General features: G+C 39.2%; 1 protein-coding gene across 1 annotated transcript; it reads right to left on the bottom strand.

Annotated features, from left to right (window-relative positions):
* Positions 1-11,662: 11,662 nt before the first annotated feature.
* LOC122299789 (replication stress response regulator SDE2) lies at positions 11,663-15,429 on the bottom strand. Its single transcript, XM_043110239.1, has 3 exons — positions 14,631-15,429; positions 13,172-13,763; positions 11,663-12,100 (listed from the first exon to the last, which is right to left on the bottom strand). Exons 1-3 carry the CDS (start codon positions 15,260-15,262, stop codon positions 11,954-11,956), a joined length of 1,371 nt encoding a protein of 456 aa, XP_042966173.1. The 5' UTR covers positions 15,263-15,429; the 3' UTR covers positions 11,663-11,953.
* Between the last annotated feature and the right edge of the window lie 1,177 nt (positions 15,430-16,606).

Genomic DNA, 16,606 nt, shown 5'->3' with positions numbered 1-16,606 from the left:
AAGCTATGTGAGGAAATCTCCGGGAAAATTGTGCATCTCATTTTTGGATCTAAGATAAAATTGCAAAGAAATTTTTTCAACAGGAGAGAGACAGAACTTTCAGACTAATCCATGAAAGAGGCGAGACTGCATGAGGGACAAAATTGGAAAGCAAAGATATAAATGGTGAAATGAAGAAAAAACACAACGAAAAGTCTATCCATCATCTGGTTTCCTTTTCCACACACCACACTCTTGACGTGGCCAGCCGGTTCAGTTCACACGTCACAGTTTAGAAATGAAATGTAAAATTGAAATCCCTAGCTCAGTTTCTTCCACTTTCAGTTTCCCTCTTCAGACCTCTCAGCTTTCCCTGAAACAACGAAGACAGAGCTAGGCCTCCCGAGGTTGTGCCTTCATTCTCCCCCCATACCCATTACTTCAACTACGGTTATGGAGTCAGGTGAGCAAGGGAAAGACCCAGACGCAGCATTCTTTGTCACCCCGACGCAAACAACCCCAATTCCCTTCAGTCCCAAACCCTAGAAATCACCCCCTTCATTCCCTACATATATTATTTCTCACCCTGATGCCAACAACCCCATTCAGTCCCGAACCCATAGAGATCAGCCCCTACGGTCCCGTCGCCCCCATTCTTTCTCACCCCGACGCCAACAGTCCCCTTGAGTCCCGAGAAATGAGCGCCTTCAGTCCTGAACCCTAGATAATCGCCCCTTTAGTCTCGAATCTGTTCTTACATTTGAATTTGGTGACTCGAAGGCTAACTGAGACGCTGGACCGAATCTTCCTCAAAGGTAGGTTTTTTTTTTTTTTTTTTTTTTTTTTTTTTTTTTTTTTTTATACAATCTGTGTATCTTGGCGTGAATGCATTTCTTCTCACTCTCACCCCTTCTCTCACTCTCAGCTGGTCTATCCTTCAGACCCGAGCCGCTGCAAGATTCATCTTGGAAGGTAAGTTTTTTTGAAGTCTAACCCGAATAGTTTTAATCTTTCTTTTGTACTTAGAAATTAAAAGTATTGGGTCGTTTATGCACCTTATTGTTTAGAAAGTGTTCCGATATTTATTTGGGTTCTTGTTTTTGTACAATATACGATAAGTTAAAATTTTTGTTGAAAGCGGTTTGGAAATTCAGTGTTTGGTATGAAGATGTTAGTTGCTTATCAATCACAACTTGGTTTATGGAGGTCGGGTTCATATCTTGTAGCAGTTTAAGCTGTAGATCTATCCCCTTAGTACAGGGGATGTAAGCTTATCCGAAATGTGAATTGAAGGTGGCTGAACCAGTTTGAGTTAAAAAAGTTTTTTTAGCTTTTAGCTAGCATAGATAGAGTATTCATTATTATTGTATAGTATTTTACTACCTTGATATATATGTTGGTGATATGTCAGTTATTACATTAAAAGTAGCTTTTGGTTTACCCAAATAATGAGGTTGATACCTGATATAGATAAAAAGTTTCTGCCTTAGTGATATTCTGTGCTTTGGTCTTGCAATTGGGTGCTGATATGAAGTTTGTTCTCCTGCATGTGCTTGTCAGAAGTAATATCATATGGACATGGGTTTAATCTTACCTCTATAAATTATGTTATGTCTACTTTTTTGTCTATGGGGGGGATTGAATTCTTTGTCCTTTAAAGGTTGATGGGTGATGATATCATTGTATACATCATGTGTTAATGGATTAAAGCGTCACAGTTTTTACTGAAACTTTTATTAGTACGCACAATAAATTATACTTTGAATGTCGAATGGTGGCAATGGTGGGTATGCTGAATGTCTAAGTATTAATTTTTTGGTTTGTTTTTGTTCCATTGGGTTGCCATTATCCACATAAGAAGTGGGTGTTAAAATTTTGGGTTTTCGAGCATCCTAGCAAAGAGTGAAGGTATTCGAGCATGCAATAATAGTGGGAACTTGGCATTTGAAGTATATCAGGACCCATTTCTTGTGTGCTACAACTGCATTTTAATGTTTGTGTTGTTTATAATTAATATATTTGTTTTTCAATTTCTGGTTTGTCGATGGATTGCACCTGAGATTAGCCATGGCTGAAGTAGTCATACAGGCCTAGAGTTATGCCACTGTTATCGCAGTTATGATTTAATGATTTTCGCATCTCGAGGGCCATGCTACCCTGAATGTTTATGGCTTTTTAGGCTTAAGGTAGCTTGATTAAATTTTTTATATGCACATACTGTTTTGTTTTCCAGCATGCATCCAAAGCTTGCAGACTCTTAAGGTTCTTTATACAAAGCTTTCTTATGTTGACCATTAGTAACTGGTATTCAATTAAATCGCTTGAATCATCATGGATGAGTATTTACTCGACAAAAACCGTAGTAGGTATCTCACATTTTGTTATGCTGTCACTCTTAGCTCATGCACACTCGATTTGTATATAGGTATATCTTATACAAAATATGGTTGAATAATATATTACAACTTATTAATAAAAGTAGAATAAAAATTATTTAATTTTTTAAAAAAATAGGGGGACAAATAGACACTGCAGAAAAACAGAGGAATAATTTTATATTACTCATTCTCTTGAGTGTTAACCATTTCGCTGGAGCCTTAACAATTTCTCTATAGATCTGATTTGGTCATTGCTATATTGAAAATCCTCCAACCAAAGAATGTGTATCCTTGGTCTGAATTAAAGCCCAAGGATTCTTCTTCCACTGTCCAACAAACATGGAAGGCACAATGCTGTATTATGTAAGAGTTTAGTTCTAATTTAATATTCATCCTCCTAAGTGAAAACCAAATAAATGCTCTTCACACATCATAATTACGTTTGTTGGACAGTGGAAGAATATTCATCAATGCTTGCATTTGAACGTAGTAGTTTTGTTAGTCCATGCTCAAAACTAGTGGACTTAAGACATGAAATGCTTGATTAAATCAAATCAACCTATGCTTTAATACTATGATCTTAAATAAAATTACCTCTGCTTTCATACTATCTTAAATAAAATTACCTCTTAAATAATACTATCATTTAAATCACTACCAAAAAACAGGGCACATAACATAAGTGAGGTAGGAAAGAGATAAATTATAAATTCTATATTTATAGCTACTGAGCCTCAGAACAGTTATAAATTATAAAACCAATATTAGCTGGAGAAACCACTATTTGAAGTTATTGATTGGCACATAGTAGCAACGCTAAGCTCTAACTTCATCTACTAGATCCCAATTTGAACTTAGTACTTTGACCCTAACCGGTAGTTAATTCATTTCCAACTAATATCCGTATGGCTCTAGCAACTGCCTTTGCCAATTAATTTGGAATTGGCACATCCTGCCAATATGAACTAGAAGTGCTCTTCACACTTCACTCATATTTGCTCATGGCTTCAATTGGAACACTCTACAAACTTGACCCTTTGCCTCACACCACCGAGGAGACTCACTCTTCCTCAAAGGTAGGTCTTAACTAGAGTATAGACTCAAACATCCGAATATGGCCTTGGACTCATGGGCTCCCTTTTACTGTCCAATTGAGGTCGGTGAATCAAAGCTATAGGAAAACCTACCTTCCATGTCACAACTCTATGAGCATCTCCACGTATATTCTCTATTGTCCCTCACCTTCCACAATTATAAAAAAAAAAAAAAACAAAAAAAACAAAAAAAACCTGCTTATATACCCTAATTTGCTCTATAAATTTATAAACTTTCACTGAACATCTCCAACCCAAACATAGTCTGGAAAATGGAGAGTTAGATAGAGACAATTGCTAGACAACTGAATTTATACCCGCTATGATGCAAAAGTTTAAGGACAGCAATGAGATCTTGCAGTGAAGTCGGTAAGGAATACTCACTTCGCACCCATTGTATACTATTAACTGCATGATGATTGAATTTTACCTGCGTTCTGTTGTTAGCATTTTACGCATGCAGCTACAACTGCATTGAACTTTTGGCATTTGTCAATCATCATCGTGTGTACTGAATGATCTTGAACTTGACTCGCCAAGTTGTTGGTGTGGTTTGAAAGCGCCATTAAAGATCTCCTGCACCCATAAAAACCCGAATAGGAAATTCTATGTTTGTCCAAATTTTCAGACGGTAATTACTCTCCAACTTTTCCAATCATTATTGCATGTACAATAAGTTATAGTAATTTGGATCTTGGATTTCTTTAATTGTACAAAGGGACAAACAAGATGTCAATTCTTCGTTTGGGAAGATATACTGCAATCAGTACTACGTGAGACTGCCAACAAGACAAGAGAGAATGAACTTCGCTACACTCCCCACAATTCAATGCAAAGGTATAAGACCAAGATGATGATGCTCATCTCTCTCCCAAAATACAACACTGCATGTGCACAACCATAAAACTGTTAAAGGTTGGAAAATCATGTACCCAACACCAAAGGAGTTCCTGGATGTGCCAGAGGAAATTGGATTATATATATGCATAGAAAAAGGATAAATTAGCAACTTCCTCTTCTAATTTCCTTACCCATCCAACAAAAGCATTATTGCACAATAAATGCATTCGTTGACAATAAAGCATACTGAATGGATGCTGGATGTAATGGAGTAGTAATGGAGCATATGGGGGAAAAAAACATGCACTCTCCAACTTCTGGTTACTTTCTCCCGGTTGCAAAATTGGAGAAAACTTACCGACAAGTACCAACCATGGATACTGCAAACATTTGTGAAACTAGTAACCAAAATTCTGTTAGTGTATATACTAAAGTCCATGGGGCAAGATTGGCGTAGCCTGAAGAGATAGCACAATGATTAAAATTAGTATAATATACTGATTGCTCTTGCATTGAGTATGGGAAATATAGACCCTAAGGATATACATAATACCTATGCTCAAACCTGATCAGTGGCTGGAGGTGTTACTTGTGTTAAATTACTACACTGGGTTGGGAGCACAACCTAGTCAATACCACCTCCAACTTCTTCTGCTGGCTTAGGATGGCCAATTTGCTCTTCCTCCACAAATATTCTCCTATAAGTCTAAAATGGAAAATAGAAAATTACCCATTAGGAAGAAATCAGCTGTGTACGAATAGAAATTCCTACACATAAAAATGAGAGATATTTATGCGAAAGTACCTGTTTCTTCTTTCACTTCCTCCTAGCCTTCTCGACCATTGGGACCTTTCTTCGAGTTGGCAGTCTCCCCTTCCCACGAACAACATGTGGACTTAATATTTTCTTACCTCTATCGGCATCGACATTCGATTTCAACCTCGTTGATCCTGACTCAGCCTGTAATCCTACTACCTTCTGCTTAAACTCTTCCAATAGCTGAAAGAAAGAACTAACATGCTCATCATTCCATGGTACACGTCTCACAAATCTTAGACATCGTTTAACAACAACGTCATGCCGCCTTGAATCCGTATTGCCCCGACAATCATCATAGCTACTCTTAACCAGCCTGTAAGATCTCTTTATGTCTTTCCTCCATCGATCTAAGACATATTTATCTGGCACGTGATGAATGTACTTCAGTTGACAGACTTTAAATGCATGCCTACAGATAATCTCCCTCATTTCAAACAGGCCACAAGTGCATTTAACTTCGAATTCCTCTTCATTCAAGTAAACGTTGTATTTCACAATTTTGGTTTGTCCATCGGGGGTGGAAATCTCTTTGAGCACATCGAAAGCAGAAATGCTGCCTTGTGTGCTGACAAGCGAAGGGTTACATAAAAGCATCCCCCAAACCTCGGATTGAACCTCTTTAAATTTAGCATTTGTATACAATGATTGAAACTGTCTCTCAATTTTGAATGACGAAACACATGGGATCGTTTGGTTACATGATTGGAAATCAGCTGCCGTCTCTGTCTCCACCTTCTTCCTCAAAGCATTATTATATTGATCGACAAATTCTTTCAACGTCATACCGGAATGGACATATCCGTCGAAGAAGGCGTTCATGCTTTTAGACCGCTGGGTAGTGCTCATACCTGTCCAAAATACACCTTTCAAATAAACCGGTACCCAAAAAGACCTCTCTGTGTACAACCCCTCCAACCATGCATTTCCCATTAGGCCATACTTATGAATTAGCTGCTGCCATTTCTCCTCAAATTCATCACAAGTCTGTGTGTCATAGACTGCATTCTGAATGCTGGCCTTCAACCCTGCGTCGTAATCACTATGGGATCCCAATTTCTCTGGCAATTTCCGCATTATATGCCAGAGACAGTATCTATGCCTTGTTTGCGGGAATACAATGCCAATGACATTCTTCATTGCACGGTCTTGGTCTGTTATAATGGCTTGGGGTGCCCGTCCATTCATGTATTCTAACCATGCTTCAAACAACCAAACAAACGTACTTGTATCCTCGCTTGATATCAACCCTGCCCCCAGAAGTATGAACTGTCCATGATGGTTGACACCAACGAAGGGAGCAAACGACATTCCGTACCTATTTGTTAGGTACGTAGTATCAAAAGTGATAACATCTCCAAAAAACTCATATGCTGCCCGACTTCGTGCGTCAGCCCAAAATACATTCCTGACTCTAAACTCATCATCCACATCCATGACGGACACAAACCCATCATTCATTTTCCTCATTCTTGTAAAGTAGTCATTTGGTGCTTCACCACCTCCTTTACCCATTCTTAAATATCTGGCTTTGTCGATATAATTCCTGCAATCTTTCTCTTGGAACTCCAAATTCTCAAACCCCTCAGCTTCAGTTACAAGTGTTTGGAAATTTTTATTCATCTGAATATCCGCTGTCATTCAAATAGAGCATCCTTTGACTGTATTCATCTAAAACTATGTGAGATCTAAAGAATCTAGAATTCTTTGGGCTAACAGTACTATGGTTGTGAAGCAGTTCAACACTGGTCAACACCCATTCACCATTCACAACCTGAGCATTTACTTTTGCCTTACAATCGGTTTTTGTCGTTGGTTGGGGCTTAGCTAAATTACTATAGCTTGGATAATACCTTCCCCCACGTGCACAGCCAATCGTCACATATTTGGCATTCCCATCTAGATCTCTCTTTGTCCGTTTGATAATAACACCAAAACCCTCTTGTTTGGCATATCGTTTGTAATACAGCAAAACCTCATTATCAGATGGAAATTTCATACCAGCTATTGGAGGGTCAACTTTCTCATCATCATCTGATAGATCATTCATCCCCTCCGCATCTGGCGATATATTTATGTTCGGTTCAGTTTCTGAAAATAAATATAACCAATATTAGGTTTTAACAATATGGCATGGGATGTTAACTCGTATGACTAAACGTGTACCTCCAACATGTATTTCAGTTGCGCAATGTGGGTAGGGGGTACTTGGTCCGCACGGTGGCATTGTTGAATGCTGTATTTTCCTTACTGTGTTAATCAGTAAGGAAAATATGGAGGTAGAAGAAAAAACAAGGAAAATAGACTGAAGTGAACTACCTGAGTTGTATTTTCAACTCGTCTCGACTCATCAGGATTACTCGACGTAGGGGATGGCATGGTTGGTCCAAAGGGTGGCAATGAGGAATACTGCAGTTACCCACAAAGTTGCACTGTGTTAGAATAACTGAAACCCACGCACGCACTAGTCTAACAAAAAATATCCTTCATGGGAAATATAGAGTTGCAGCAAAATAATGAAGTCAGCCACCTGCATCGAATCTTCAGGTCGTCTCAACTCCTCAGGAATACTCAACGGAGGGGATGGACACGGAGGTCCAAAGGTTGGTTTTGCGAAGGGGGTGGCATTGCAACATATTGCGAATACCCATCCACTGTGTTAATATATCAAACACACGCACGCAAAAAAAAAATAAATAACGAAGATAATTAATTAAATAATAAAAAATATTAAAGGTCAGATTGAGGTGAACTACCTGCGTGGTTTGGGGTTCACCTCGGCTGAACTCCTCCGGATTACTTGACGGAGGGGATGGCAATGAAGGGACAAATGGTGGCATTGCGAAGGGGGGTGGCATTGCCACATACTGCAGTTACCCACCCCACTGTGTTAGAAATGCTCCAAACCCGCTCCCAAACCAAAAATTAAAAATAAAAACATATTTAATTAAATTCAAAAAAATCTTAAAGATAAGATTGGTTGGTTCACTACCTGCGTGGTGTGTTCACCTCGGCTGAGCTCTTCCGGATTACTCACAGGAGGGGATGGCAACGAAGGGACAAATGGTGGCATTGCGAAGGGGGGTGGCATTGCCACATACTGCAGTTACCCACCCCACTATTAGAAATGCTCCAAACCCGCTCCCAAACCATAAATTAAAAATAAAAACATAATTAATTAAATTCAAAAAAATATTAAAGATGAGATTGAGGTGAACTACCTGCGTGGTATGTTCACCTCGGCTGAACTCCTCCGGATTACTCCACGGAGGAGATAGCATCATTGGTCCAAAGGATCGCATTGGCACATACTGCACGAACTCTGACTATGTTAGAAGAACCCAAACCCACGCACGCACTAACCCCAAAAATTTTTTATAAAATGGTTGCAAGATTCGAATGAAGCCTCCTACCTGGTTTGTATCTTCATCTCGACCCAACTCCTTCGGATTACTCACCATTGAGGATGCCATGTTTGGTCCAAAGGGTGGCACTGCGACATATTGCAGTTACCTACCCACTGGGTTATAATAACTCAAACCCACGCAACAAAATTAATATATATATATAGGAAAAGGTAAAATAACTTTACCTGGCTACCCCAAGCATATGGATATGGAATTGGAAATGTATTTGAAGGCATCATATATGGTGGATTATATGGATTTATAGTACCATAATATCCCTATAACATACAAAAAAAGCACCTTTAATGGATTAAGTAAATGTAACAGGAAAGCTTTTGACAACATAATAGAATCAAATAACTTGTGTGTATCCTACATGGGTGGTAGAAGTCGATGTAGATGGCCTGGGTGGCCTTCCATATTCCTCTTTGCCCATCACGATTGCTGGACTAAGTATTGGGAACAAGAATAATGCATCAACATAAGAAATCCCTCAACCACCACATTACCCTAATCAGGCAACTGCAACATGCATTCAAAATATAATGTCAAAAAAATTAAAAATAACCAGGAAAAATGCTATCTAACCCTCATAATCAATCCTCATAACCTAATTAGGCATACTCCAAGTACAGAAAATAAACACCCCTAATTAGATGTTCAAGAGCTTGCCAAAAACTGCCCAAAAACCTCATTACAAGTAGTCCCATTCAAGAGCAAAAAGGTCACTTGTAAATGCGATAAGCAAGCTAACGGATATCCAAGGCAGGATTTTTGGCTGCTAAAACAGATTCTATGTGCCATGTCACACCAAATTAGTCAAATTCATGGGAGGCCCACTATGTATTATTTATGGTCTTGTCCTTAAATATTTTTGTTCATTCTGCACACACACACACACACACACACACACACACACACACACACACACACACACACACACACACACACACACAAAAGAAGAAGAAGAAGAAGAAGAGGCTGTAAATGAGCTGGAGAAATTTAAAGATAGATGGGGTCATGGGTTTTTGATTTCCCTCTCAAAAGAGCTAAACGAAGTCAGTCATTGCCTCCTTGTGATTATGAATAACAAAATTTTAACAAGAAGAAAGGAAAATCATGTTAATCAGGTGGGTCCTCCATTCAATTGACAATTTGTTATTCCCTCCATTCCAATCTCATGCATCAACAAACACAAAAGCAGCATCATGATTATCACAATCAAATTCATTTCATAAAAACCCAAATGATCCATACTGACTTTCACCTCTCAGGTGCCAAATGAAATCACAAACTATAAGTTAAACTAAACAACACCTACTTTGGCATACAGCTAGGTACATACATCACCTACAATTTCTAAACCAGTAAGCTTCAACTGAGCCTCCAGAATCGGACTTAAAGTCCATGTCTAATTCTGTTCTACATATTTATAGAAGGAAATATTTCGAAATGCCCCAGATTGTTAACCAAAACATCATGCCGTAAATGCCATGCATCTTCAAACAGCAAGGGAATCAAAACCCTATAAACATGCAGCAAACCCTAACACAATTATAAGCAACAGATCAAAAAAATTCGAATTCATCACTTTAACACCAGAACATCAACCTCTTCGACATACCCAAATATTTACATCCAACAAATATAAAATTCTCCTTTAATACTAAACGTAATAACAGAAGCTTCAAGAAAAGGAAAAAATTTTCATACATATATTGAATTAATCGACACTTGAGGAGGGACTTACGGTCGAGGAGGGACTTACGGAAATATACCAGCCGGAGCTTGGTGATTACCACCACGGATTGTTGCCGACGTTGATAGTGGACCCGATTCCCTTCTCTCAGAACAGTTCCGCTTGGTTCTGTTTGTGCCACTCGACTTCCGGCAACAGACGTGGACCACCTTGCCCACCGCGATCGGGGTTCTGCAATGACTCAAACCCAGCCGACCGACCCAACACCGTGTCGGAATGATGGACCCACACGGTGCCATAGTGCTGCAACAACCCCCTTTCCAGAGTATTTTTCACCTGCTGTGCGGCCAGCGCCGGCCAACGTTCGACTTCACAAAAAACGACCAGGGGGGGAGGGGGGAGGATGCGGGAGAATGCAGCACAAATGAAGAATGCGGAGGGGGGGGGTATGGAATTGAAATCTAAAATCTGACCAAAATGCCCGCATTTTCCCTAAAAAAAAAAAAATATTAATTTACCACGTAGGTGGAGTGGGGAGGTTGCGTGAACAGTAGGTCCTTGTATAGAAGAACTCAAAACACAAAAGGGAAGGGAATTTATCGAGAAAACACAGGCAAAATTGTGAAAAAAATGGTGGTTGAAGAAACACTGTTCATCAATCAAGGGTAAAGACGTAATAATACTTTGTCAAACAGGGGCATCGGCAGAATAAAAAAAAAATCAAATAACACAGGAACCAGAGGCAACATTGAAATAAAAATACTCGCAAAGGGACACAAGCAGAATGTAAAATACAAAAGCCAAGACAAAACTGTAATAATAACGAGCTCTACATAGAGGCAGAAACGAAAAATAAAGAAAGTGCCGAACAAAAGTTATTGTTCATCCCTGTTCAATTAAGGATAGCCACTTTTATGGTATAAGAGATATATCAGAATTAGTAAGTTTATATTAATAGTTTAATATTAATTTTTCTGTTTAATATGAAAATTTTATATTATATTAATTTTATGTTATAAAATTAATAGAAATGAATAATAAGATTAAAATATTTTGTTATATTAATTAGCAATTTAAAGTATAACATATATAATATGATATAAAAAGTTATATATATAATATTTTATATAATATAAAAAATTAAAAAATATATATACTGGTCCATTTTGGTTCAAATCAGTTTTCAAAATACAAAAATTATACCGGATGCTGTGGTCCTGCTCGACTGAATTTTTTTTTTTATTTTTTTTCTAGCCCTACAAAGAGTACTGGAGCACCCCACGGGGGACACACCGGGGCAAATCACATATTAATAAATAGTGTAAGAGATAAGAGACGATAAGTGTTCTCTTTTACCTTCCATTTCAGTTCCTAAACCAACAACCTGATCTTACAAAAGTGCTTATTTACCAGCATAAGAAATAAAAATAATTTACTACAGTTCCTGGTTGAAGCAAGAGAGATATCTATATTAGCCCTTCAACTGATGTGAATACAGTAGACGTTCAAGATTTGCATTATGAAGCATGTCTTGATTATTGTAGTTAGAAGAAGAAGAAGAAGAAGAAGAAGAAGAAGAAGAAGCAGCGAAATCCAGATGTCGTACATATTACAAGCCATATGCAGTTGAACAGAAGTGAGTAAAGAAAAAAAAAAAAAAAAAAAAAATTATACAGGATGATTCAACCTAAGTAGTTATATTTAAAAAGTGAGAGGAACAGAACAAACACATGTTGGCATCATTTTTTAGCCAGCAGCTTCTTAGGGAGCTTATCCAAAGGTGTAGATTTTAGCAGGAAAATCCTGGCAGCACGCTCTTGCAAAGTACCCCCACATTTTAATCCACGTGCTTGCAATTCCGACTTCAACCTTTCCATGCCAAGTACCTGCAATCCATTATGGTCGTGGCAAAAAGAAAACATTAGAGATGATGTAGAATCAGCCTCATTAACTGAACATTGGGGCTTGAATAATGTCAATAATAGTAACCAAAATGACATGGGAAGGCATAATGGCTTGCATATATGCAGCCTTGAAATTCGTTCAACAAAGACCATGCATAAATCACAGCTTCAAGATCAAGACAAACAGCAGAAAAGGAAAGAACATTTCTATTTCTTTTCTTAACAATATATATTGATGTGTAAAACTTCTTTATTTACTTGACATCTGACAATAAGCTTACTAATCAACATAAGAGTCGGCAGTACAAAATGCAAGCCACCAAATGAAAACATATCCTATAAGATAAACAAAATGCGATGGAAACACGTAAACACGCTGAATCACATAAACAATGACTGCTATACAGTTAAATGAAAATTCCTTCAACCTCTCAAACCTCCCCAATCTCAAAGTTTCACCTCATCATCGTTCACAGTAGCTGCAAAAACCCTTCATCTTATCTTATAAGGTGAAGATTGGGTGTTTTTAGGATGTGCCCCCCAAATATGTAAAAGGGAAGGATAAGTATCCAAGTCTCTGCAAAGATATAATGGAAAAATAGGCAGCTTCAAATGGACACGACCCTTCAAATATAGCACCACTTACGCTTGAGTCATCTTCAACACAACTCCAACGTGACACAGCACAATTTGGCAATTTGAGAAATCCCAAATCATGCCGGGTGCATGCCAAGAGCCAAAGAAAATATACTAGACATCACCCAAAGAGTTTGGATCTACTCGTCTTTTATTTCCTTAACAAATGGGCGAATGATGGCGTCCTAACCTTATATATATGGAATCAGTTTTTTGATTGCAGACTTAAAAAAGAAAAAAAAGCAACCTGACCAAGCCGTACAAAGGTAACATATTTATTACTACCAAAGGAACAAAGATAATCCATATCTTTAGAGAAAAATGAAAATACAAACATTAATTGAAAGTAAATCAATCTCAAGAACATACAGCAAAGAGAAAAATGTAGAAATCAGAGATCAGTCTCATTAAGCATACCTCCATCTCTGCAGCTGTATTAAATTCATCAAAATTTAGGGGCTTCTCCATTTCTTCAGTATTTTCACCGGCAACTGTTTCCTCAAGAACTCTAGATTTAGACTCTGAGGAATTGGCTTCAGCATCAGCTGATGCACTTTCAAGACCATCCTCGTTTTCTGCACTCAAGCCATTGGGGAGTTCACTGGTTGCTTCTTCCAGCTTTTCAGCTGGCAATGCTTCAGATTCCGAAACTAATGCAGTCTCCAAACAAGGTACAGTTGTACTTCGAGAATTCTTCTTGTCATTACTTTCTGGTTCAACTGCATCAGAATGAAGAGATTCCCTAACTTTGCAACCACCAGATTCCACCATTCCCTGCATAACAGTCTCTTTGTCTTCCTCTGAACCACTTTCACAGGATGGTCCACCAGAAAATGCGTCCTCATGTTTTCCACCAGTAACTGAACCAAAACTCCCCTCAGCTTCCTTGCTTGAATCAGAATTGTTACCATTATTTAATACAACAGATTTCTCCCTTTCTTCTTCCTCATCACTGCCATCCTCATCCGTATCATCGCTATCACTTTCTGCCATTTTTCGCTTTCCCATCCTGAAAAACTCAACCGTTGCAAACATCAAAAAACTTAAAATAAAATTAACCTGCAATGAGTATCAACGTATACCACACACAAGGGGATAATAACAACAAAACCTCTTGTTTGCTAGAAGGTTCTACTGAATTTTTTTTTATACGTAAATTCTGTAGAAGGTTTCTACAGAATTATTCCATTATAAAGAAAAACGCCGCACTTATCTAAACCCAATATCACTCTCTGGTTTGGTCAAGCTAAATTTTAACATAAAGTTCAATGCTGATAATGATGCATCTTTAATTCGTTTCTTGTAAGCAAATAATCAACACATAGTTCAATTCTGGACTTCACTCACTCTTTCCATTCAATATCCCTTCCCTGCCACACCTGTTCTATTCAGTCAATCCCTTGCAGCCAGTTGCATCCCCACCCGCCTGTTCATCAGTCTCACCCGATCTTGAATCTGGAATCGAATTTGTGTGGCATCTGTCCCACTGGCTATTGAAGGTGCTGACTGACGAAAGACATCCCCAGACCCTTTTGTGCCTATCTCATAGGTTTAGAGTTCTATAGGCTGGTTTCTAGCGCTCTTTCAAATGCCATAATTAGGGAACTAAATCATGAAGAAAAAAACCCTAAACTTTATTCGGACAAAATCAAACCAACAAATACTGGTTTTAAATTTAATTTTTATTCCTTTTTGCACTTTTTCTATGCATCTAAGTACCTAACCGGTGTGTCAAATAGCTTGATATATATGAGTAGAACACAGCTCAACGAAAAACGACGTACTATTGCACAAAGATAGACACCAATTCTAGACCGGTTATCAAACATAAATACATAATATGATCATATGAAACCAAATCGAAACACTAACTTACCAAATCTTCAAACGCTTCGCCTCCGCTCCCCCAGCCGGTCCACCCTTCCGCTTCACTGCGTCGTTCACCGAATCAAGGACCTCAGCGACGCACCGTTCCGACTCCTCCCGATACTTCGCCACATACTTCTCGGCCTCACCTTCCCCAACCCCCTTCTTCCCCTTCTTGGCCTTCTTCTTTATGAACTCCTCAGCTATCCTCTCGAGCTTCCTCTGTTCCTCCTCCGCCATCCACTCCTCCAACTTCTTCTCCGCATTCACGTGCCGCAGCCGCCGCCCACTCATGTCGCGGCACGCGTCGAAGTTATTCGTCTTCTTCTGCCCGGCCTTCGTCGCGGCACCACGCAGGAGCGAACCGAACCCTCCCTTTCCGCCGACAAGGCGGAGGAGGAGATTGACGGTGGGGAAGATCGCCACGCCGTCGTCGGGGCACGAGATCGTGGATTCATCAGAGATCTGATGGACGCCGGTGAGGAGGCGCTGGTGGCAGGAGGGTATTCGGGTGATTTCATGGAGACGGCTCTTGATGGCGATGGCGGAGACAGTTGGGGAGGCGAATCTGAGGGTAAGGGTTTTGCCGTCTAATAGCTTAACGAAAAGATGGTACATCCTGTTATTACCCTCCATCGCCATTGGTGTAGGGTGTGGCACCTCTCGTCGACGTGAAAAGGGAGCGAATTCTCAACAGAAAGAAGAATAAGAAGAAGAAGAAGATAGCGATTGAAGAGGAACGACGAAAATAGAGAACTGTAGAAGAAATCGATTTGGGGCTATTTATAAACAAAAACAATTCCGCTACGCTCACTCGTTTTTGCGCACACCACTGACGTGGAGTTCTACCGGCTCTTGTTTAAATTAAAAAAAATTACGTTACATTTTACTGATATAATTGATTAGAAAATAACTCAAAAACACAAACACGACAAACTCGAAGACTTTACCCTTAAATCTCTCCTAATTTCCTGTTACACGCCAAAAATTGCTCAAGTGTTAGTAGTGATACGTGTGTTAAAGAATTGTTGAAGTTGTTAAGGGTAATTTTGGTTTTCTTTATTTTAATAGGGTTAGACGGAGCCAGTGGGCTGTTATATGAGATGGGCCATGACTTGTTAGTGGGTTGGTTATTCGTTTATGCACTAGTTCGTGTGTAGTGGGTCAGTTTCTTTCTGTTATTTGCAATCTGTAGTGTCTATTTAAGGACAAAGCAATATGAATGAATCATCAGGATATCAAATCACAAATCGCCGAGTGCGTTTGCTGGAGGGTTCGGTGCCTCGAATTACCAGAACTTGTTCAAGTTAACTCCTTGGACCATAACAAATTGGTTTTAAAGTTGCGTTCATGCGACATGACTGAAGGGACACGACTAGCACTGCACAATTATCAGACACAATAAGCTCTTTACATGGAGAGACCGCTGCATTAAAAGAGGAGCAGTCGAGAGATGGAATGCTAATATAAGGAGTGCTATAGCAACTCAACAATTTGGCATCAAGCTATGATAGCTCGGTACAAATTACAACTAAACTCAGTTTAGGGGAAGGACCTTCTAACGGTGCAAGAGGATATGCTAATCCTTTGTTTGAGGGGCACAAGGGGATCTAGGCTCAGTCTTTTCGATTGGACTTCCCTCGCTTTGATGGAGGAGATCCTAGCAAATGGATCTTAAAGGCACAGTAGTTCTTTAATTATTTTGACACTCCTTAGGATCACAAGCTGGAAATCTTTTCTTTTCACATGGGAGGGAAGGTGCTGACTTGGTATTATTGGCTGAAAGAATCAAGCCCAGTGACCAAATGGGAATGATTTCTTGGAGGCTCTCCGCGCCAGATTTGGGCCTTCAGCATACGGGGATCCAGTGGGTGCATTCACCAAACTAAGGCAGGTGGGGATCATAGAAGATTACCAAATTACTTTTGAGATCCTGTCCAACAAAATAAGTGGGGTAAGTGAAGAATTTCGTATAAGTACTTTTCT

The sequence above is a fragment of the Carya illinoinensis genome, chromosome 2, assembly GCF_018687715.1.
Source record: "Carya illinoinensis cultivar Pawnee chromosome 2, C.illinoinensisPawnee_v1, whole genome shotgun sequence".
NCBI classification, from domain to species: Eukaryota; Viridiplantae; Streptophyta; class Magnoliopsida; order Fagales; family Juglandaceae; genus Carya; species Carya illinoinensis.
Note: the sequence above shows the minus strand (reverse complement) of the source record. Positions and strands in the feature narration are given on the sequence as shown.